General features: G+C 55.5%; 1 protein-coding gene across 2 annotated transcripts; it reads left to right on the top strand.

Moving 5' to 3' along the window:
- Nucleotides 1–202: 202 nt before the first annotated feature.
- On the top strand, nt 203–18,159 carry HIP1R (huntingtin interacting protein 1 related). Of its 2 annotated transcripts, none has more exons than XM_058037202.1 (32): nt 203–365; nt 5,193–5,256; nt 5,657–5,799; nt 6,103–6,159; nt 6,350–6,430; nt 6,519–6,595; nt 6,900–6,961; nt 8,003–8,143; nt 8,584–8,641; nt 8,729–8,804; nt 8,954–9,091; nt 9,165–9,223; nt 9,293–9,365; nt 9,695–9,878; nt 9,979–10,067; nt 10,652–10,768; nt 11,170–11,271; nt 11,535–11,729; nt 11,905–12,052; nt 12,324–12,410; nt 12,702–12,809; nt 13,115–13,251; nt 13,776–13,886; nt 14,006–14,064; nt 14,213–14,243; nt 14,362–14,424; nt 14,885–14,985; nt 15,601–15,706; nt 16,346–16,469; nt 16,604–16,665; nt 16,757–16,942; nt 17,033–18,159. In XM_058037202.1, the coding sequence occupies exons 1-32, from the start codon at nt 273–275 to the stop codon at nt 17,036–17,038; spliced, it is 3,138 nt and encodes a 1,045-aa protein (XP_057893185.1). In that variant the 5' UTR covers nt 203–272; the 3' UTR covers nt 17,039–18,159. The 2 variants fall into 2 exon arrangements, with proteins under 2 accessions (XP_057893185.1, XP_057893184.1); XM_058037201.1 differs by having other exon boundaries at nt 13,100–13,251.
- Nucleotides 18,160–21,835: the final 3,676 nt, after the last annotated feature.

The following is a 21,835-nucleotide window of genomic DNA, read 5'->3' as shown; positions in this document are numbered from 1 at the left end:
CGTGTCCCCTCTCTGTGTCCGTGTCCCCTCCCGTGTCCCCTCCCGTGTCCCCTCCCGTGTCCCCGGCGCTGTGCGGTCCCACCTGCCCGCGGAGGGAGCGCCGCTCGCTGCAGTTCCGGCTGCGGCCGCCAGGGGCGGTGGCGCGCGGCGCAGTGCGCGGCCGGGAGGGGCGGGGGGGGCGGCGCCGGTCGCTCCTGCCCCGGAGCGCGGAGCCCCGAGCGCGGATACCGGAGCGCGGATACCGGAGCGCGGAGCTCCCAGCGCGGCCCACCATGAACAGCATCAAGAGCGTGCCGGCGCGGGTGCTGAGCCGCCGCGGCGGGCACAGCCTGGAGGCGGAGCGAGAGCAGTTCGACAAGAGCCAGGCAAGGACGGCGGGAGGGGGCGGTGGGGCCGCGGGACCGGCCGCGGTTACGGTCCCGGGTTTAGTCTCGGTTCTGCTGCCGGCTCGGGGATGGGCTGGGCCGGCCCTTTCCACGGCGCATCGCCTCGGGGCGGGCTGGGCTCGGGGGCTTCTCGGGCGATGGAATGAGACGGGATGGGGGGCGCGGGTCCCCGCCGGGCTCCGGGGGAGCCCCGGTGTGGCAGCGCGGCCGCCGTCCCTGTGCCCGTCCCCGTGCCCGCCCGTCCGTGCCCGGTGCCGGCGCCGCGCGTTCCCCCGCCCCCACCTGCGCCGCCGCTTCCTCCCGGCGCGGCCGCGGGACGGTCCCGCGTGGGCACCCGCCCGTCCGCCGCCCCCGCGCCCGTCCCGGCGGCCGCGGCCCCGCCGTGCGCCGCCGCCCCCGCGGGCAGCCGGGCCCCGCGCCGCCCCCCCGCTCCTCCCGGGCCTTATCGCAGGTAAACACGGCCGGCAGCACACCGGGAAAGTTTTGCGGTGATGGCGGGAGCGCGGCCGAGCCCGGGGCTCCGTGGCGGCCCCGTACCCCGGGAATGGGCATCTCCGCATCCCTGCCGAGCCCCGGCCCCACCGGCACCGGGGCTGGATTCACCCCTGCCCCGCGGCTCCGGGTCACCCTGCGGGGATCGGGGTGTTTGGACCCACGGAGGGCGGCAGAATGGAAACAAAGCCCAAGGGCGTTTGTGCCCATCGTGTCCGTACTCCTGTGGCCCCCACGGGGTGGGCACTGGTGGGGCTGGCATGTGGCTGGTGGGAAATGAAGCACCCAGACAGCGTGGGCAGGGATGGACAGAGTGACGGGCTCGCTGCTGCCCCAGCAGAAATAACAGTGCCCTCCCGCATGCCTCCTCCGACCCCTCTGCTTTTGCAGGCTGTGCTTTCATCGCAGGTGTTTTCCCCTTTGCCCCTTTGCTTTGCGGTTCCTTCCTCGGCCCCTGGGCTGGTTTGGCCCCGGAGAGCGCCAGCGAAGGCAGGTGGGAATTTCAGGCCTCGCAGGGTCACGGTGCTGGGTAGGAAACGGAGCTTGCTGGGTTTGGGGAGCACACGGGAAAACCGGCAATTCCGGTTCCCTCCGGACGCGTCTCCTTCCCTCGTCCCGCTGGGCAGCGCTGATCAACGATTGCGGCCGCAGCGCTGCCCCTGCTCCGGGGGCTGCCCGTGCCCTCCTGCCCCTGCCCTTCCCGGGCATCTCGGGCTTTTCCCTGGCACTTGTGCTCGGGAAATCCCCGCAGCCACAGGGATGCTGTGAGCAGAGACATGGACACGGCAGAGAGGTGGTTGCTCGCTGGCTGATGGTCGCATTCACTGCCCAGATCTGACTTCTTTTCCAGAAACTGCTAAAAACTGTCCTAAAGGATCTTTATTCTGCTGTGGTTTCCTGTAGTGGTGCTTCAGTGGGAGCAGAACTGTTCAGTGTCAGAACGTGGGTATTGATCTGCCTTCTACCTCTAATTATAGCAGCTGCCCAGCCGGCTGCCAGTCGCCTCTGTGGCACCGGGTACTGGTGGCACGGCCCCTCCTCATCTCTGTGTCACAGGGATGCTGCTGGCACGTCCCCATCTCATCTCTGTGTCACAGCGGTGCTGCTGGCACGTCCCCATCTCATCTCTGTGTCACAGGGGTGCTGCTGGCACATCCCCATCTCATCTCTGTGTCACAGGGGTGCTGCTGGCACGTCCCCTGTGCTGCCTGAGGATGCTGTACCAGAATGCAGAGCCCCGTCCCCTTTTCCCCTGTGAGGGCTCGGGTGATGTCTGTGGTTACAGACAGGAGTTGCTGACCCTGCTGTGATCCCAGGTCCTTGTGGGTGACATGAAGGTCACCTGCTTTCCCTGGAAATGCTTTTCCATGTCTTGTGTCAGGGTGATGTAGATGTCTCCCTCGGAGGAGCCGTGCGTGGGAAGTAGGAAATCACCATCCCACAGCAGGCGCTTGCTCGGCAGCCTGGCAGGAGGAAAACTTGTCCTTTTCTGCTGCCAGTTTTTGCTTTTCTTGAGCAAAAATGTTAAAAATCCACCGAGCTCTGGAACCTGCAGGATTGCATTGTGTGTGAGTGCCAAGTGGTGTTTTCCTGGTGTAATTTAGGAAGGAGCAGTGTTAGGAAGGGAGCTCTGGAGTTCATAGCTCAGCTGTTCTGACAGCTCCCGTGCTGCCTGGCCAGGGGAGGTTTCCAGCTGCCAGATAATCTCTCCTGCTGTGGCATCGTGCTGGGACCCAGCATCCACCTGCTCCAGGGAGCTGTGGGCAGGAGGATCAGCCCTAATTAAAAACAGCCAGGAATGAAAGGGTGGATGTTAAACTGTGTTAAACTGCGCTCCTTCATTTGGGCGCTTTGATCCCGGCTTTGTCACCGCCTTGGAACGTGCAGGCTGTGAGCAAAGCAGCCCTGTGGGATCCCACAGCCCAGGGCCAGGCAGGTTTTGGGGCTGGCCTCTCACCCTGGTGCCTGCCAGGGATGGGAGCAGCCCACAGGTTGCATCAAAGCTTTGGCCAGGCTGGTCGTGCACCTGCAGTGGCAGCCAGGACCTGCCCGTCCCCGGACGTGCCAGTGGTGTCCCCAGAGGTTGGGTCAAGGGTGAATCTCCCCATATTGGAGCCATCCTCCCCAGCCTGGCTTTGGCAGCCAGCCAGCAGGAGCATCCTGCCAGCACAGCGTGCCAGGCTGCAGCATTGCCCCATGCCCTTCCCTGGTGCCACCATCCCATTTTCCTGGATCTCCTGGCCAGGTTGATGCTTGGAGGCAGTGAAAGCACACGTGGGCTGGCAGCCCTGAGGGCTGGCATTGATTTGGTGCCACCCTGGTTTATTTGGGACCATGCTGGACCCAGCATCTTGTGGTGGTGCTGTGAGTGGGCTGGGGCTGCTCCTGCATGGGCCAGTCCTTGTGCTGGACATGAAATGGCTCAGTGAAACCTCTGCACTGAATCCCCAAGGACGAAACCAACCTCTCCAGCAGCTCCTGGGCTGAATTTGGGCTGGTCAGGCTATCACTGAGACCAAGAGCAATAATTGCAATAGAACCACTACTGCCAGTGGGAATTACAGCTCTGTTTTGGGGCAGTCCAGCAGGGTCCCAGCTCACTCAGCAGCTGAGGTCCTGTCTTTGGGGATAGTCCTGAGGATCTGCATGTCTCACACTTTGACCCTTCTGGCTGTGCCTCCTCCAACCCCTGTGGGGCTCAGGTTCCATGGATGGGTTGGGATGAGTGTGATGGGCTGGGACAGGCCTGTCTTAGGTCAGGCAGCAAAACTCCCAGTTTGGGAGACGTGTCTGCCCTGCTCCCTCTGTGCAAAACACCTCAGGAAAGATGCAGGAAGGATTTCCAAATCCTGGTTTAGGATAAGCCATCCTTTCTGTCAGCATCCCCTGGGAGGTGCTGGCATCCCTGAGGACCTGTGGCACATCTCTCTGGCCAAGCTGCCATCGAGGGCACAGCCTGTGCCAGCTCCAGGCCTTTGGGTGGCTGTGAGGGCACTTTGGGAGAGGCAGCTGTGCTGCAAGTGCCTGTTCCTGGGCACTCCAGGCTCGTTAACCTTTGGGGATAAGAGGATTACAGCAAGTCACCGGCTTAACTCCAGTGCTGCTTTAGGGCCCCACATGGCGGGGTAAGCCCGGGACTCTCCTGTGCACAAAGGCAAAGCCAGCCCCTCTCCCCAGCAGCTGGGCTCAGCCTTTTGGGACAGGTTCACTCTTTGGGATGATTCAGTTTTGCTGCTGTCATGGTCAGTTCCTGGGCAGCTGTTCTGGACTCTTTTGGGGTGGGTTTGGTGCATGGACACCTCTGACATTGCCCCTTTGGTGTCGGGTTCCTCCTGCATAAGTCAGGAGCACTCGAGAACTCGGGGTCAGGTTCCTCCTCCTACAGGAAGGTGCCTCCTTTCAGAGGTGTCCCTGGACAAGCAGCCACAAAGCAGGTGCTTTCCTGGGCAGGTAGATGGGATTTTTATGAGGCTTTAGGGCTGTGGAGCTGCAGGGAGGGACCGAGTTCCTCTTCCTGCACAAGTGCTGGCAGCGGGGTGGCTTCCTGCCTTCCCAGCTGGGACCTTTTTCCTCTGCTGGAGACAGAGGGCCCATGGACACAGGCACAGCCCCAGCACTCCTGAGAGGGTGAAGCAGCTCCTTGAGTCTGAGGAGAAGGAAGATCCTCATCAAACACAGCAACTTGGATTTGCAGCCCATCAACACGTGGGGGATGCGACCGACCCCGCTCTGGGGTCATCTTTTGGAATAAATTCCTAATTTAAAGTCTGCTGTGATCAAACACATCAAAATATAGATAATCCTCTTGTGATAATCACATTGCTCTGGATTTTTGCTCCATCAAGATGGGCATTGAGGCTGCCACTCCCTCCTTGCTTGGGGGCTGCTTTTCCCCACGTGCTGTTTGCACGCAGCAACATCCTCAGCAGAACCCAAACCACTCCCCCGTGGTTCAAAGGCTCCTTGTGATTACACAAACAACCCTGGAATTTGGCATCTCACTATTGTGCTTTAATGTTCCCCGGGCACGGCGCTGAGTTCAGGCTGCAAAAATGCAAAAATTGGTTTCCTGGGACAGGGACAGCCAGGAGCAGCAGCAGCAGTGGTCAGATCCTGCTGGGGATGGGGGCTCTAATGGATGCTTTGTTTGTGGATAAAAAGGCTTATTTTGATGTGTTACAAATGACTTTGAGGTGAAACATGTGTTGTAAAATTCAGGGCATTCCCCAAGAGCAGCAGCACTGCACTTTGGGGTGTCGGGGTAGCCATGGGGGTCTCACCATGTCTGACAGCCTCTCTCCCCTCCTCCTGCAGGCCATCAGCATCAGCAAAGCCATAAACTCCCAGGAAGCCCCAGTGAAGGAGAAGCATGCCCGCCGTATCCTTTCCCTTGGCTCCCAGGACAGAGGAGTTGGGGCTCTGGGGGCGTCACCCCCTGATGCTGGAGGGGATTTGGGAGACAAAGACCCATGCAGGGCTCAGCTGGGGGCTGGCATCACCTGGGTTCATCCATCAGTGGAAAGGCAAACGAGCAGTGCAATAAAATTGCATTTATTTGGCAGTAAAATGCAGAGGGCCCCAGCGTGCCCTCAGCAGGGGGAGGTGTGCCCAGAAATGACAATTGGGGGTTTTATTTGGGGGTGCAGCGTTGTGCCAGTGATCCCTGTGCTCACGGGGCCCCCAGCGTCCCCTTTTCAATGAGACTGGAACAGGAACAGCCCCAGCCCAGCCTGTGCCCTGCTCTGTGTGTGTCCAGTTGGCCTTGACTGCCCTGGAAGGGATCATCCTGGGCACCCACCACGAGAAGGGAGCCTTCACCTTCTGGTCCTACGCCATCGGGCTGCCCCTGCCCAGCAGTGCCATCCTCAGCTGGAAGTTCTGCCACGTCCTGCACAAGGTCCTGCGTGACGGCCACCCCAACGTGAGTGTCCCTTCTTCCCCCTCCCTCCTGCTCCTCTTCCAGCAGGGAATTTCTGGCTCTTGCCAACATCCCTCTGCACAGGGAGTGGGATCCCTTCCCCATCCCAGCCACCTTTCCCAGGCATTCTGTTGTCTCACATCTTTGAAACTTCCCTATGTAAATCCCTGACCTGTGAGTGCTGAGGGAAGGCTGGAACTTCTCCCAGAGCTGGAGTGCTGTAAGGGGCTGGATCCCTCCTGTTCCTCAGCATCAGGGCAGACAGCCAGCCCCACTGTGCCACATCCTTCCCTTTTGTGTCCCCAGGTTCTCCAGGACTGCCAGAGGTACCGCAGCAACATCCGAGAGACGGGAGACCTGTGGGTGAGTGGGGCAGAGCGCAGCTTTGGAGATGGTTACTGAGGGGCATGGTGGGCACAGAGAGGGTGAAGCACTGCCTGAAACAGCCTGCTGTCCCTTTGGGTGATGGTTGTGTGCATGGTGGAGCCCCTGGCTCTGTTGGGTCTGCTGGGTCTGGTTTCCTCACTCTGGATTCCCCCTTGTGTCTCTGCAGGGCCATTTGCACGACAGGTACGGGCAGCTGGTGAGCATCTACACACGGCTCCTGCTCACCAAGATCTCCTTCCACGTCAAGGTGAGACCTCTGCCACCTCCACAGCCCTGGAACGAGGGCATGTGCCACGCCAGCAGCAGCTGATGGCTTTTTGCTTCCTTTTACAAAGCATCCCGAGTTCCCCCCGGGCCTCGAAGTGTCGGATGAGGTGCTGGAAAAGACAGCAGGGACAGATGTGAACAACATGTGAGTGTCCTGGTGGGCCCAGAGCCCAGGGTGGGGTCACCAGCTCCATGACCCCCAGCTGGCAGTGTCCTGCTGACAAACCCACCCCAGGATGGGGCAGTCACCAGGATTTTGTGAATTGTTTGGATGGTGCCCGATCCCTCCTGTACCCACAGAGCACTGTGGGGTGTAAATGCAGGGAGAAAAAGCCCCAAATTCTTGTTAGTCAGAACCCTTGCCATCATGGGGACTCTGAATGAACACGAGCAGCTGGAGCAAAGATGTCTCTGCTGTCAAGTGATGGAGTTTTGGTTTGTTTTGGCAGCTTCCAGCTGACGGTAGAGCTGTTTGATTACCTGGACTGTGAGCTGAAGCTGTCGGAGTCAGGTGAGGAGGCGGCAGGGGCAGGTCCCTCCCCTCGCCCCGGGGCTCTTGAGCAATAGTTTCGCTCTTTGGTCGGGAATGGAGTTCCGGGAGGCCGGGGTTGGAGGCTCAGGTCCCTCCTCCTCCTCCTCCCGTGAGATTTCTGAGGTGGTTTCCCAGCTGGATTGCTCTGTAGAGGCAGTTGTAGGAAAATATTTAGAGCGTGTGGCTGCTTTGAACCCACCTGAGCAAGGCAGAGTTTTGTTTTCAGAGCAGAGCTGCTCTGAAATACATTTTTATTTCTTTTTTGTACAACCACATTAATCATATCCATTACACAAATCCCTTCTGTCCCTCTGAAGCAGAGGACGGGGCTGTACTTCTTTTTAAAGACTCATTTCCCCTCCTTGAAATGCCTCTGGGGAGGGCTGGAGGCCCTGCTCATGTCTCTCACCTCCTCAGGAATTTTCAGATGGCTTAGAGAGGTGGCAGATTCTTCCTCTGCCGGGAGTCAGGCACACGGAGCTGCCCTGGAAAACGGCACAGCAGGAGAGGCCGAGCTCCCAACAGGCTCCTGCTTCTCCTCCTGACCCAGTTCTACAGAGAATTTATATTCATAAATACTTTAAAGCTGAGCAGGGAAGAAGCCAGGGTGGATGTGCTGCCTGGATCCCTGCCAAGGGAAGGGATCTGTTTCCGAGCAGGGGCAGGCGAGGCTGCGGTGCCGCCGGGCTCGTCCCCTGCCCTGGCATCCTCTCCCAGATCCCTGCATGATTAAACAGAATGGAGCCAAACCTCTCACTTCCCCAGCTGTGTCATGCAGCAGCAGCTTTAGGGCAGCGTCCTGGGGTTAAATCCCTCCTTTTTGGGGCTGGGGTATCCAGGGCAGAGCTGAGCACCCCTTCCCTGTGCCAGCGTGGTCCCTCTGGGTGTTTGTGCTGCTCTGAGCAGGGCTGCTCTCAGCTCGGGAGCAGCCCTGGTGTTTCCCCTGCCCCACATCCGCCGTGGTTAATGATCAAACAGCTGGCAGGGCACGGGCAGCTCTGCAAACACGGCTCCCCTCAGTTTTCAGGCAGCTCAACACCTCCATGGCCGTGTCGCAGATGTCGGCGGTGCAGTGCCGCCTGGCCCCCCTCATCCAGGTCATCCAGGACTGCAGCCACCTCTACCACTACTCTGTCAAGCTGATGTTCAAGCTGCACTCCTGTGAGTCCCGGGGACGTGCTCAGTGCTGGTGTTTTCCCAGGGTGGGCTTCTGGGTCTGGGGATGAGGCTGGTGTGGATTGAGGCATCCATCACCATGTCCCTGTATGAACTGGGCTCTAGGGGCTGCTCCATCCCACACTGACATTCCAGATAAAGGAATTATAATGAAGGACTTGTTCTTGTTTAACTCAAACCCACGTCCCCTGGCCTGCCAGCTCCCTGCATGGGCAGCACAGTGCCAGCAGCCTCGTGTGGGTATTTTGGAGTTCCCCCATCCACATCTCCCTGTGCCAGGGATGGGAACACCCCACTCCCATCCTGACCCTCACATCCCACTCCCTCCTGGCTTTTACCCTGCTGGCCTTTGCAGAGGAGGGGTCTGGGTGCATGTGAACACATGGGCAGCCCCAGATCAGTCACAGCTGTCCCTCCTCACCCAGGTCTGCCGGCTGACACCCTGCAGGGCCACCGAGACCGCTTCCACGAGCAGTTCCGCAGGTAACCGGGGCCCACGTGGGGCAGCGGGGTCCCCTCTCTCCTTCCAAGCCCCCTCTCATCTCCCTTTTGTCTTTCCCTCCTCTCCAGCCTTAAAAACTTCTTTAAGAGGGCATCTGACATGCTGTACTTCAAGCGCCTCATCCAGATCCCGCGGCTGCCGGAGGTAGGGCAGGAGTTGGTGTGGTGCTCTGGGGACGCTGCCTCTGGCCCTGTCAGCAGCACAGGGCTGGCTCCCTCCCTTCCCCTGGCTCTCAGCCTGCTGCAGCTCCTGAACCCCCCCTGCAAGGCTGCAACAGCTTCTTGTCCCTCCAGAGCCCCCCAAACTTCCTGCGGGCGTCGGCGCTGGCCGAGCACGTGAAGCCGGTCGTCGTCATCCCCGAGGAGGCCCCCGAGGATGAGGAGCCAGAGAACCTCATTGAGATCAGCACAACTTCCACCACAGAGCCACAGGTGGGGGCCTGGGGCTGGGATGGGGACAGGCTCCCGTGTCCTGGCTCAGTTCAACACCCTCTGTCCTCCCCAGATCACCTCGGATCTGTTTGAGCAAACCTTCGGGCCGCCCAACGGCGTTTGGGATGACAGGTATGGCATGGGGGGCCAGCAGGGGTGAGGGGCCTCTGCCACGTGGCACCAACCTGCCCTTGTCCCCAGGGATGCACAGATTGAGAGCTTGAAGAAGGAGGTGGAAACGCTCCGTGCAGAGATGGAGAAGATTAAACTGGAGGTAAAGCCTGGCTGGGGAGCAGCTGGGGTGGGGTGCGGTGCCGTGCTCTGGAAATCCTGAAGGGATGCAGCAGGAGTGGGGTCCTGGCATCCAGGGTTGTGTTTTGGGACCTCTCCCCAGTGCCAGGATGCGATTCCTGATGGGGTGGGGGCATGTGATACCTGTCCTTTGCTGTCCTTGCTGTTATCAACAGGGACAGAGGTGCAGGGGTACAGGCAGAGCTTTCCTGTGCATCCCATGGCTGTTTTGCCCACATTGCAGTGGGATTGCTCCTGTCTGGGGGTGTTGGGGAGGCAGGGCCGTGCCCCAGTGCCCGATGATCCCTGCAGGCACAGCGCTACATCACCCAGCTGAAGGCCCAGGTGAACAGCCTGGAGGGAGAGGTGGAGGAGCAGCGCAAGCAGAAGCAGAAGGCGCTGGTGGACAACGAGCAGCTGAGGGACGAGCTGGAGAGGCTGCAGAGGGCCAAGCAGGACAGTGACCGCTCCCAGAGACTCTGCGCCGAGGCCGAGAGTAGGTGCCAGGGTGTCCTGGGGTGCCCTGGGGTGCCCTGTGGTGCCCAGGGCCCTGGGCTGCCCTGGCTGTGGTCACTGAGGGTCTCTGACCCCTGCAGAGAAAGCCAACGCCACCGAGATCCGCTACACGAAGCTGAAGGAGAAGCACAGCGAGCTCATCAACACCCACGCCGAGCTCCTGAGGAAGGTGAGGCTGCTGCCCTGCAGGCAGGGACTGGCACTGAGGGCAGTATTCCCGAGTTAAATCCCTCCCTTTAGGGGCTGGGGTATCCAGGGCAGAGCTGACCACCCTTCCCCCTTCCATCCCTCCCGTTGGGTGTTTTTGTTGTTGTTCTTTGGGGTGTTTTGCTGTTGTTTGGTTTGTTTCTGCTGGTTTCAGTGTAGCTCATGGGATATCAGTTGTACCAGCAGTCGTGGCATGCTTGGCTCCAGTTCTGGAAAGGGGCTCTCAAGGGATGTGCTGGGGATGGGGATGCTGTGTCTCACTTGTGCCACTCACCTGTTTCACTTTTGCTTTGGGTGTTTTGGTCTCGCTTTTGTCCCTTGGTCCTTCTGCCACCACTGGTGTCACTTGTGCCTGCCCAGTCCCCCTGTATTGGCCCCATCACCCTCTGAGCACCAAGCAGGGCCACTCCTTGAATCCATGTCCGTTTTGGATGCTGTGAGAAAGGCATCTTGGATTTATCTCTGAGCTAGAATTGGGCTGCAATGAGTGTGGGGACAGTGAGGGTCCCCCTTGGAACACCAGGTGAGCCCAATGTCCCCCCACAGAACGCTGACACTGCCAAGCAGCTGACAGTGACACAGCAGAGCCAGGAGGAGGTGGCACGTGTCAAGGAGCAGCTGGCATTTCAGGTGGAGCAGGTCAAGCGAGAGGCTGAGATGAAGGTGAGCTCTGGATCAGCACTGAGCCCTCCCCAGCCTGGAAATGCAGTTTGGGAGCAGGGGAAAGGGGAGGTTGTTGCTGTTGGGCCCTTGTTCCAGGAGGAGTTGTCCTGGCTCCTCAGGAAGGTGTCAATATATGACTGAGCCCCTCTTGCCCAAATCTGCTTTTTCTTCCCCCTAGAAAATGCCACAATGCAAATTGATGGGTTTGAGTGCTTTCCTTCTCTGGGGGTCAAGATAGGGACTGCTCCCAAAATTCTGGCATGGGAAAAGGAAAGGAGCCCTTCCAGGAGACACCCCCAAACCCCCTCCCCTGCAAAGCAGGGCTGGGTTCATTCCCTGCACCCTGGCTGGTGCTGGTGCCCAGTGGGGCAGGGCTGAGCCTGGGCACTGTGTGGGCACAGCTGGAGGACCAGAGCGTGCAGATGGAGCAGCTGAGGCAGGAGCTGGACGCCCGTCGGGACGAGCTGGAGCAGGCGCAGCGCTCGCTCAGCCACGCCAAGCAGGTACAGGGCTGGGGGCAGCACGGGCCCAGGGCCCCTCAAACCCTGTCACAGGGGCTGCACCTGCCACCCCTGCTGAGCCTGAGCTGCAGCAGCAGCCCAGGGAGCTGTCACGGGGCTGAGAGCGGGGCCAGCCCATCAGTGTCACGAGCTGGGCATGTCCCGAGCTCCCCTGGTTCTGTTGGGCTGCCAGCAGTGGCAGGGTGTGACAGGGCAGTGCCAGGGCATTGACAGGGTGTGACAGGGTGTCCTGGCCCCCATGGCAGGCAGGTGTGGAGCTCAGTGCCCAGCTGGATGCTCTGCACGCTGAGAAGGAGGTGCTGAGGCGGTCGGTGAGCGAGAAGGAGTGTGAGCTGCTGTCCACGCGGGGCCTCGTGCAGGAGAAGGAGCTGCAGCTGAGCCAGGAGGCTGACAGGGCCACCAGGGAGATCCGAGAGCTCCAGGGCAGGCTCCTGGAGAAGGTACAGAGCTCTGTGAAGGGCCCACTGTCCCTCTGCTCAGTGGGGTGAGATGTTCGGGGGTGCCAGCTGATGCAGCAGTCATGGGATGGTTGGGTCTGATCCTGGAGAGCGGCTCCAGAGGGAAATGCTGCTGATGGGGATGCTCTGCCACTCACCTGTGCCTGCTGCTTCACAGAGCAACCAGGAGCAGAGCCTGCAGCAGAAGCTGCTGGATGAGCAGTTTGGGATCCTGCAGGAGACAGTGAGAGAAGCCCAGGCCATCCTCAGTGATGCCTTGGCCAAGCTGGATGACCCCCTGCACCTCCGCTGCACCAGCTCCCCAGGTATGTCCTGCTCATGCAGGGGATTGAAACACGCTCTGCCTTCTCCCTCCTGGACAGATAATGTTACATCTCAGCTCTCCCATGGCTTTCTTTCCATCATGCCTGAGGTGGTTGGGGTCAGAATTCCCAGGATGAATTTTTAGCTCTCATGTTCAGCACTATTTTGCTCAGATTTCAGTGCTGTTCCCCAGCCAGGGATGCACCTGCACTCAGTGGTGCCCTGTGCAGGCACCCAGCTCGTGCTGAGGCCGTGCAATGCACTTCCCTGCAGATTACCTGCTGAGCCGGGCGCAGGCGGCGCTGGAGTCCACGGATGCCCTGCAGAAGGGGCACGCGCAGTACGTGGCCTCCATGGCAGGTACCTGGGGCTGGGGACTGCCACTGCTCCCAGCTTGCTCCCAGCATTGCTCCCAGCTTGCTCCTGTTCCCTTGCTCCCAGCATTGCTCCCAGCAGCTCTGGGGCTATGGGCAAGCAGCAATGCCCTGGGGACAGAGGGACACGGGCGGGGCTGGGGGTTCCCGCGTGTTGGAGGGGTCAGTCCCAACATCTCCGAGCCTTGCCCTGATCCTTGAGTGCCTTCAGGGATGAGGTGCAGCCCCCAGGAGCCGGCAGGGGCTGGCAGCTCCTGAGGCTGTGCTGTCTGTGCAGATGCTGCGGGGCTGGTGGGGGCTCTGGCCCTCTTTGCCCACCTGGCAGGTGACACCATCGTCAACGGCAGCGCCACGGCTCACCTGGCCCCCACGGACCACGCTGACCGTGAGTGCAGGGCTGCTGGGGGGATTATTCCTATGGGCCTTTTCCTCGGGGAGGCCATGCCACAGCCCCCTCTGCCAGGGGCAGATTTTCCTAAACACAGCACATTCCCCACGCTCCCCCTCCCGACATTCCCTGCCCTCTACTGCCCCTCCCTGGGCCACTCTGCTCCTGGAAATTCATTTGTAATCTCCTGGAAGGCATTTGTGGGATGCTGCTGGTGCTCAGCTGTGGCTGAGGGGAGGAGGAGGGTGAGGGTGGGCAGGGCTGGCATGAAGGGAGCCCTTGGGCAGGCTGTGCTCTCGCAGGGCTGACGGAGACGTGCCGCGAGTGCGGGCAGAGCAGCCTGGAGTACCTGGAGCAGCTGAAGGACAGGCAGAGGCTGGGCAGTGCCCAGCTGGGCCACGTGCAGGGGGCACTGCGAGGGGTCCTGCAGCTGGCACAGGTAGGACATGGAGCCCAGCACTGCCACCTTCCCACTCGGGGCTGGCAGGGTGGGTCCCTGCGAACACTTTGGGGGGTTTGTCCCCAAATCTGGTGATTTCCTTGAGCCATCACTGGGACCCTTTCTGGTGGTGCACAGAGCTGGTCAGCCTCAGATCAGCTGAAGTCTTTCAGTCCAGTAACTCCTGTGGAAGGAAACTTCAGATATTTCTCCTGGTGAAGCCCCTCTTATATTTTCTTTTACACCACTTTTAGCTCTCCAGGGCCCTCCGGAGCAGAAACTGCTCCTATGATGGAGTTTTGTCAGCTTGATTTGGAGCATTTCCTACCTCTGGGGTCCCATGTTTGCTGCAGGCTGGTGGCATGTGTGCCTTCGCTGTGCAGGCTGCAGAGTGCTGCTGCTGCAGCTTTAATTATTTGGTGGCGGTGGGAAGGAATTGGATATCTTGGTTTGTAGTTATTCCTTATAAATATTCCCTCCTGTTTCCCTGCCTAAACCTCCTCATCCTGCTGCCTCTCTGGCAGGAGCTGAGACCCAAGAGCCTGGACATCAAGCAGGAGGAGCTGGGGGACATGGTTGAGAAGGAGATGGCCTCCACCTCAGAGGCCATTGAGGATGCTGTCAGGAGGATAGAGGTGAGACAGAGCTGCAGGATGGGCCATTCTGGGGCCTTGTGGGGGCAGAGTGTCCATCACTCCTCCGCCTTTCTCTCCCCACCATGGCACCCAACCCTTCCTCTTGTGTTTCCCAACAGGAGATGATGAGCCAGGCCAGGAGCGAGAGCTCTGGGGTGAAGCTGGAAGTGAACGAGCGGTGAGTTTGGAGGAGGGACATGGGACAGGCCTGTGCCCTGCTGGGGTGTGCTCTGCTCCAAAACAAACTGTCTGCTCTTGAAAAATCCCCATTTTCTGAGGCCAAAGCTTCCCTGGATGCTGAACACTTTTCCCTTGCTTCCCTTCAGGATTCTGAACTCGTGCACGGATCTAATGAAGGTCAGTGCTGCAGAAACCATCTGGGGTGCACAAAACTGCAACCTTCCACCAGCAGCAGCATCAATCCTCCTCTGTGAGACCCACATCAAACCCCAAAACCTGTTTTCCTTCCTTCCAGGCCATCAGACTTCTTGTAACAACATCTACAAACCTACAGAAGGAGATAGTGGAAAGTGGCCGGGTGAGTCCTCCTTTACACTCATCTCTTTGTGCTGGTGAAATACAGGAGAATTTCCCCTAAATTGCAGAAACATTCTGGATTTTATGGTTGCCCATGTTAGCAGCACCCTGGCAGTCCCAGTTGCTGGAGATGGGCTGCTCAGCCCTGTGCTCTCTCCACAAATCTCTGCCACCCTTGCAAAGCCTTGTTCATCTAAAGATCACTGCTCAAATTTGTGTGTTTTAAACCAAACTCAGCTCAAATTTGTAGGCTTGGGACTCTGATGTTTTTCTTGATAGTTATTTAAGCAGGTCAGTAAGAGCAGCATGGAGAGCACAGGAATGCTGTCGCTCCCTTGATTTATGCCTTTATATATGAATTTACACATTATTACACTTTACATGGGTATTTAATACAGATTTATATGTTGTTGTTTATTAGACACAAGTCAATCCAGGCCATAATATTCTCATATCAACAGGGGGCAGCAACAACTCAGGAGTTTTATGCCAAGAACTCACGATGGACCGAAGGGCTGATCTCTGCCTCCAAGGCCGTGGGCTGGGGAGCCACACAGCTCGTGTAGGTACCCCAGGCTGGGAGCTTCCCCTGGGACACAGCTTCCTTCTCACCCCAGCCTCCAAAATTCCAAATTTCCCACTGCTGGATTGCAGATTCCTTGTGGAGCCTCGTTGCTGGCTCCTTGTGGAGATCTCTGTCTTTATGGACCCTCAGTTTGGTTCATTGCTAATTCCTCACGGAGCATCCTGGCCTGGGTTGGAGCACACGGTCACCCAGCCAGGGATGGCAGTTCCTCCCTGTCTGCAAAATGGGAAATCAAACCTCCCCTGTCCCAGTTCCTGCTCAGATGGTTGTGGATGGGGTGGTTGGAAATTGCCCTGTGCCAGTGCAGGAAATGTGGGGGGATCTCTTGGGCAAAGCTTTAAAAATCTCATCCATCATGAAAACAAAATCTTGCCTCTGTCCAAATCACCTGGATCATGGCTTTGAATAATTGCTTTGTGTATGAGCTTTAATAACAGCTGGACTCAAAGATCTTAGAGATCTTTTCCAACTGTAACAATTCCATGACTCTGTAATTACAAAGCTGCTGGACCCAGCTGCTGATTTCTGAGGGTATTAGAGGAGATGAATAATCTGCACTTGCTCTGACCCAATCTCCTTTGCCCCCTGCAGGGAGTCTGCAGACAGGGTTGTCCTGCACACGGGCAAGTACGAGGAGCTGATTGTCTGCTCCCACGAGATCGCTGCCAGCACAGCCCAGCTGGTGGCTGCCTCCAAGGTGGGTTCTCCTCCTCCTGTCCCAGGTGTTCCCCTCCTCTCTGCCAATCCTGAGGCCCCCAGAGCAGGGAGAAGGGCAGCTCTTGCTGTTTTCCAGTCTGGGATTTGTGTGTGGATGTTCCCCCACCCGAGGCTTGCCTTGGAAAGGAAGATGTGGAAAACCTCCCGTCCTCCTCCTGTCAGGCTGGTTATGTAAAGAAAATGTTAATAACTAACAAGAAATCCAGAGAAGCAGCTGCAGGAGCTGGAGCTGAGGATGGTGGACTTTGGTCCTTGCCACCTTTCCTGTTGGTGTGGGTGGAAGTGAGGGGTGGAGTTTTCAGTGATGCAGGTGAGGAGAGGGGGATCCATAGGGATTTTTACACCAGATGGATTGAAAATGAAGAGCACAGTTAAAAAACCAGAGCTGTGTCTTCACTGAGTGCCTGGCTCAGGTGGGAGCAGCACTGGTTTGGTGCCCTGGGGCTGAAGGGCTTTGCAGGGATCACCTTGTCTGGCCATGATGGGATCTCTGAGGATAAACCTTCCCATCTCTCCTTCCATCCATCCTTTCCACTCCCAGGTTTTCATGCCCAAAAGCTCTTTGCCTCTGCCTGGGGCTCCCTGTGGGCACCCACAGCCATTCCTGTGCTCGTTGCAGGTGAAGGCTGAGAAGAGCAGCAGGAACCTGGCCAAGCTCCAGGAGTGCTCACGCAACGTCAACGAGATGGCAGCAAACGTGGTGGCTTCCACCAAGTCAGGGCAAGAGCAGATAGAGGAGAAAGGTGAGGGTTTTTTGCAAGGGTGGAAAACCCCACCCCAAATCCCTTTCTGTCCTGGGGAACACCCCAAGGTGTCCGTCCAGCTCTGCTTTGGCACGTGAGGGGTGCACTGAGTGGGGGCCCTGCTGTCCCCACAGACACCATGGACTTCTCGGGCATGTCCCTCATCAAGCTGAAGAAGGAGGAGATGGAAACGCAGGTACGGCCCTGAGGGGGATCCAGCATGGCCCTGCCCTGCTGTGGGGGTCCCTGTGCCCCCGGCAGAGCTCCAGGGTGGGTTTTGGGCACAGGTGAAGGTGCTGGAGCTGGAGAAGCGGCTGGAGGGGGAGCGGGTGCGGCTGGGCGAGCTGAGGAAGCAGCACTACGGCCTGGCCGGGGGGTGTGAGGACGAGGACGGCGAGGCCCGGCCGGCGCCGGCACCGCGGCGAGGGATCCTGAAGAAACCCCCCATAGCCCAGAAACCCGGCCTGGGCGAGGTGAGGCCGGGCCGGGGGCAGGCTGGGGGTGCAGGGGGTGCCCCTGGCACGGCTCTCACTGCCTCGGCCTCTGTGCCCTTCTCGTTGCAGCCATAGCAGCCCCCGGGCTCACCCTCCTCCTCCTCCTCCTCCCGCGGTGCCTTCGCGCTGCTGTGCCTTCCTCGGCGCCCGGCCTGGAACAATCCCACACTGGATCTTCTCCTGAGGAACAGATTCTATTTTTTGTTTTCCCTTTTTCTGAACTCTAGAGTGGCGGGGCTGCTGCGCTCCCCTGGCACCGCTGAGTGCTCTTCTTTTCCTCTTCCTCCTTCTCCTTTTCCTCTTCCCCCTTCTCCTCTTCTTCCGCTGCCTTCTCCTCTTCCTCCTTCTCTTCCTTCTTCTCTTCCTCCTCTTTTTCCTCCTCTTCCTCTCCCTGTTTAATTTAATTTGGGGTTTGTTTGGGTTTATTTTTTTTTTTTTTTAAAAGGACTTTATCAGCACTAGAAGTTTTCAGTAAATGTAGCTCTACTGTACTGCTCAGACCCTTTCCAAGAACTGTGAACTGGTTTTACAGTAGGAAACTGGTGGGCTTTTCTTGCAACCATTTTTTTAAATTCTCCTTTTTCCAGCCTGAGGAATATTTGAGTTCATTTTGGCGTGGGATCAGCCCTCAGCAGGAAGGGAAACGTTTGCCTTCCCCAGCACGTGGGGCAGGGCTTTTGTTAGGGAAAAGCAGTTACTGACACACACTGGCAATAAGGATACAAACGTTTTTATTTTTTTTTTCCTTTTCTATTTTTTATTACTACAGCAATGTCAAGGGATCAGTTGCATTATGTTTTATATTTAAGATAATTAGCAGAATTAAATCCAACCGTGGCCTACGGGAGCCAGGGACTAGAGAAGTCTGCAGCAATAAGGAATTGCTGATGTGCAGAGATGCGGGGGCAGATTAAAATCCTGTCAGCTGTGTCTCCCTTGGAGCAACTACCAGGATGTAGATTATTAAAGGAGCAATATTTAAAATACTTTTGTGTTGCTTTGTTGTTGGGGAGGGGGCTGATGACAGGGCCAGGGCCGTGACAGGGTTGGTTGCAGGAAACTGGGCAGTAAATTAGCTAAATGTGCATTAAAAAAAAAAAAAAAAAAATATATATATATATATATATACATATATACATATATATAGAGAGAGTCTTTTCTATGTATGTGTAGCCATATGTATCTATGGTTCTGCATTTGCCTATATATATAAAATATATTTTTTATATTTATATAAAAAATATATATGCATTTTTGTGTATTTTATGTGCCTATACTGTTATGCACTATATATAAAATGTAATATATGACATAATTATATTTTATATAAAATTATATTATATATATCAATATGTTATTATAGATATATGATAGGTAATCTATATATATGATTATAATATATTTATTAGTACATACTATATACATGTTGCATATATATTATTATATATTTATTAGATATTTTTTATATATATATATATATATATATATATCTCCCTATATTTTATCTATATAATAGATTGAATATAGGCAATAATAGGCAACTGTAAATGATGCATAATATCATGTAGGTGATAAGACTGAAGCATTTGGAGCGCAGCATGACAAGGTGACCACAGCTGCCTTGTGTTTAGGTGGGGACTTGTGAGGGTCCTTGTCATGTTCAGTCAACATTTACATCCCATCCCTTGTTACCCTCAGGCCCAATCACAATCAAACGTCAGAAAAGCCACCGTAAAACCCAGGGCTTTTAATCTCTGTGACTGCCAGGAGGCTGTAAAGCAGTTAACAGGAATGACAAGTGGCTGTATCTCAGGTAAACACATTTATGAGGTATCCCAATATTTATTTTAGTTACCAAACAGCCTGGTGGTGGCTGCAGCTTTCTGAGGCTGCACACCCCCAGCCTGCCTGGGCAGGTTCTGGGTTTATGGGCAGTGCCAGGCTCGTTGTGCAGTGCCCAAGGGGCTCTGGTGCTGCCCTGAGCTGCTCTGCCCTGCAGGTGCTGCTGGGTTGGTCCCTGCTCTGCCCTGGGAGAGGCTCACACAGCCCTGGGTGGCTCTGTCACATCAAGTGACAATGACACAGCAGGGACAGGGCCAGCTCCCTGCTCAGTTTCGTTTCTCTCAAGGAAGTGCTTTCTGCAGTAGCTCAGGGTTTATTTATAGACAGTGATAAAGTTATATTTGCTGGGAGAGTGACATCACCCAGCCACTCACCCTCCCATTTCACCCCGGAAATATTGATTAACCAAGAATGCAAACTTTTAAACTTTTACTGCCCTCAGTTCAGCCACAGTCCTACTTAAAGGATTTGTTAAATTTAAGGAATTTAAAAATAAAATTATGTGTGGCTAAAAGGAACTTGTTTACCCCCACTGCTGTCACACTGATTTACTTTAAACCATCCAGGCCAGGATAATCAAAAGTCTCAAAAAGTAGCAGCACAAATAAAAATAAGCTCTATAAACCACTTGAAATGTAATCTAAGTTAATTTTTGTACAAAAATTATTCTTATTGTCCAGTCTATTTTTTTTTTCTTCAGTGCTATACTTTTTTGGAAAGTGTCTGCTAGTTGTAGCTGACAAAAAAATATCAGAACGCCAAAGTGTGTGTCTACAGAGGTTTATTTTGAGATTCCATCAAGACATCCTGTTGTGCAGGATCCAATTTGCTAATGACTTTTAAATACCATTATTGTGGCTGTGGAGAGAGGAAGATGTTTGCTCCTGAGAGCAAAGTTTACTCAGTACCTGTAAGAGAAGCAGTGGAAAATAACCAAGTTGTGAAATAACCCACCAAGGTGAGTAAAGCAGTTTATTTTTTCTTGAAGCAGCTTTCAAGCAGGCTGTTATCTCAGCCCTCCTCTGGCTCCCTCAGTAGCCAAAGCTCCAGTGGGCACAGATTGGTTTGAGCACCAGCACACGAAGCAGCTGCAGCTCAGGAACAGCAGCACGGAGAGCAAAGCTGGCAAAACACAAGTGTCAGGTCACTGGGGGCAAAAAGGGCATTGAAATCAAGCTCACAAACAGAAAACAGGCTGGTGCAGCCTCTAGGAAGTCAGGTAAAGAAACCAGACCACAAAACTTCTGCTAAAGTATGTTTTTAAGAGCCCTCGGAGCCACAAAAAGCAGCCTGTTGCAAGAAAAGTTATTTTTCTGCTGTGCCCAACCAGGCATGAATTAGATGAGTTTGGGCAGCAGAGTCTTTAGGGATGGTATTTCCTGAATGACCCACTCTGAAAAAATGACTGGGGTAACCCAGAAGCACCAGCTAATCAAATCATTTAACAAATGCTTCAAGGGTATGCAGGGTCAAATAAAACAAAAACAAAAAAAAAAAAAAAATACAAAGCTGGTCTGGATTCCCTTCATACCTTGTGAGACAACACGCCCCAGGCCAAAAGGCATTTCCAGCATTTTGTGCTCAGCCAGGTGGGCTCATTCCATGCTGAGAATTTTGTCACCTCCCTCCTCTGAGAGTGGCTCCCTCCAGGACTAACAACCACCTCAGAAATTAGCCCAGCCCCAGCAGTGGTTGCTGGAATAATTTGCAGTTTTAAGTGCACGTAGCAAGGTGTGGGATTATGCGGTGAGAAGGAAAAAATAATTCCTACTCATCACCTACAGGAGTGCAGAAAAAGCACCTTTGAGCAGTTTGGAAATAATAAGCAGTGTTTAAAAACCAGCTTTTAGCTTACAGCAGGATCCAGGGTGTGCACTGGCACATCTCCAGCCTCAGCACCTCAGCCTCACCAGGGCACCTCCAAAACTCCAGTGGAGACCCAGAATCCCTCAAAAACCCTCAAGCAGCACACCCAGCTCCTGGTGACCCCATCTCAGAGAGGTGAAGAGGCAAAGCTGTAAAATAATTAATGTACAACCCGAGGGGACTCAAATTACAGGAGCAAGGGCAAGGGAAGGACCTGCAGCCTCCTCCAGGGAAGGGACAAGCCAAGGCCACACGGACACTGCAGTGTCCCCAGCAGGACACATTCTACTGTGGCATTTTGCCTTTTTAACACCCAGTGCCACCTGAGTGCCCTCCCTGGCAAGGTGTGACCCTGGCAGGTACAATCCCAGCCAGAACAACCTCTGGGAACCCCAACCCCAGGGCTGGAACGGGCACAGCTGGAGCCCCACAGCTCTGCCAGCCACAAACCAGAGCAGATTCTTGAGCTCAAGAGCTGCAGATTTTACATAACACCTTCCCCTGCCCTCGCCCACCTGCACTGAGTCAGCACAGCAGCTTCCCCTCATCTGCACTCTCCCTTTCCTGCAGAAGGTTATCCAAGCTCTGCAGCCACCACAAAGGGAAGGGATCAGGAGACAATTAAAATAGGGAATTTCTTCCGCGATCAGTTATTCTGATTTCTGTTTTGCATCACTACTGAAGTGACAGATCTCACAGAAAATTACATCAGGTCTTTTCTGCCCTCTGACTCATATTCCTAAATAACTCTGGTTGACTCATTTCTCCTAACTTGGCTGATATCTAAGATTTTCCTCTCCTAAAAAAAAAAAAAATTCTCCCTTCAGCCTTTCCAGGGGATTCTGAACATTCCCACTAGCTAATTGCAGGAAATTAGAAGAAAAGCAAAGGGGTTTTACCTGACAGACAGCCCACCTCCCTCACTGCCCTGATTTACAACATGTGAAAGCTGCTGTGAGCAAACCCATCCTGTATCAGCTCCACACAAAATGGACTCGTTGTATCCAGTCACTAAAAACACAGCCAACAGATTCACCATGAATAATTAAAGCATTCTGCAGTTTTATGTTCTACATCCACCTAAAACTGTGTTTATGTTGCTACAGAAGAAACCCCATTAGGGTTGAACATCATGAATAGAATTGCTGAAGGGAGCCACAAGGG

The sequence above is a fragment of the Melospiza georgiana genome, chromosome 18 (assembly GCF_028018845.1).
Source record: "Melospiza georgiana isolate bMelGeo1 chromosome 18, bMelGeo1.pri, whole genome shotgun sequence".
NCBI classification, from domain to species: Eukaryota; Metazoa; Chordata; class Aves; order Passeriformes; family Passerellidae; genus Melospiza; species Melospiza georgiana.
The sequence above is the reverse complement of the archived record's forward strand: the minus strand, read 5'-3'. Positions and strand labels throughout refer to the sequence as shown.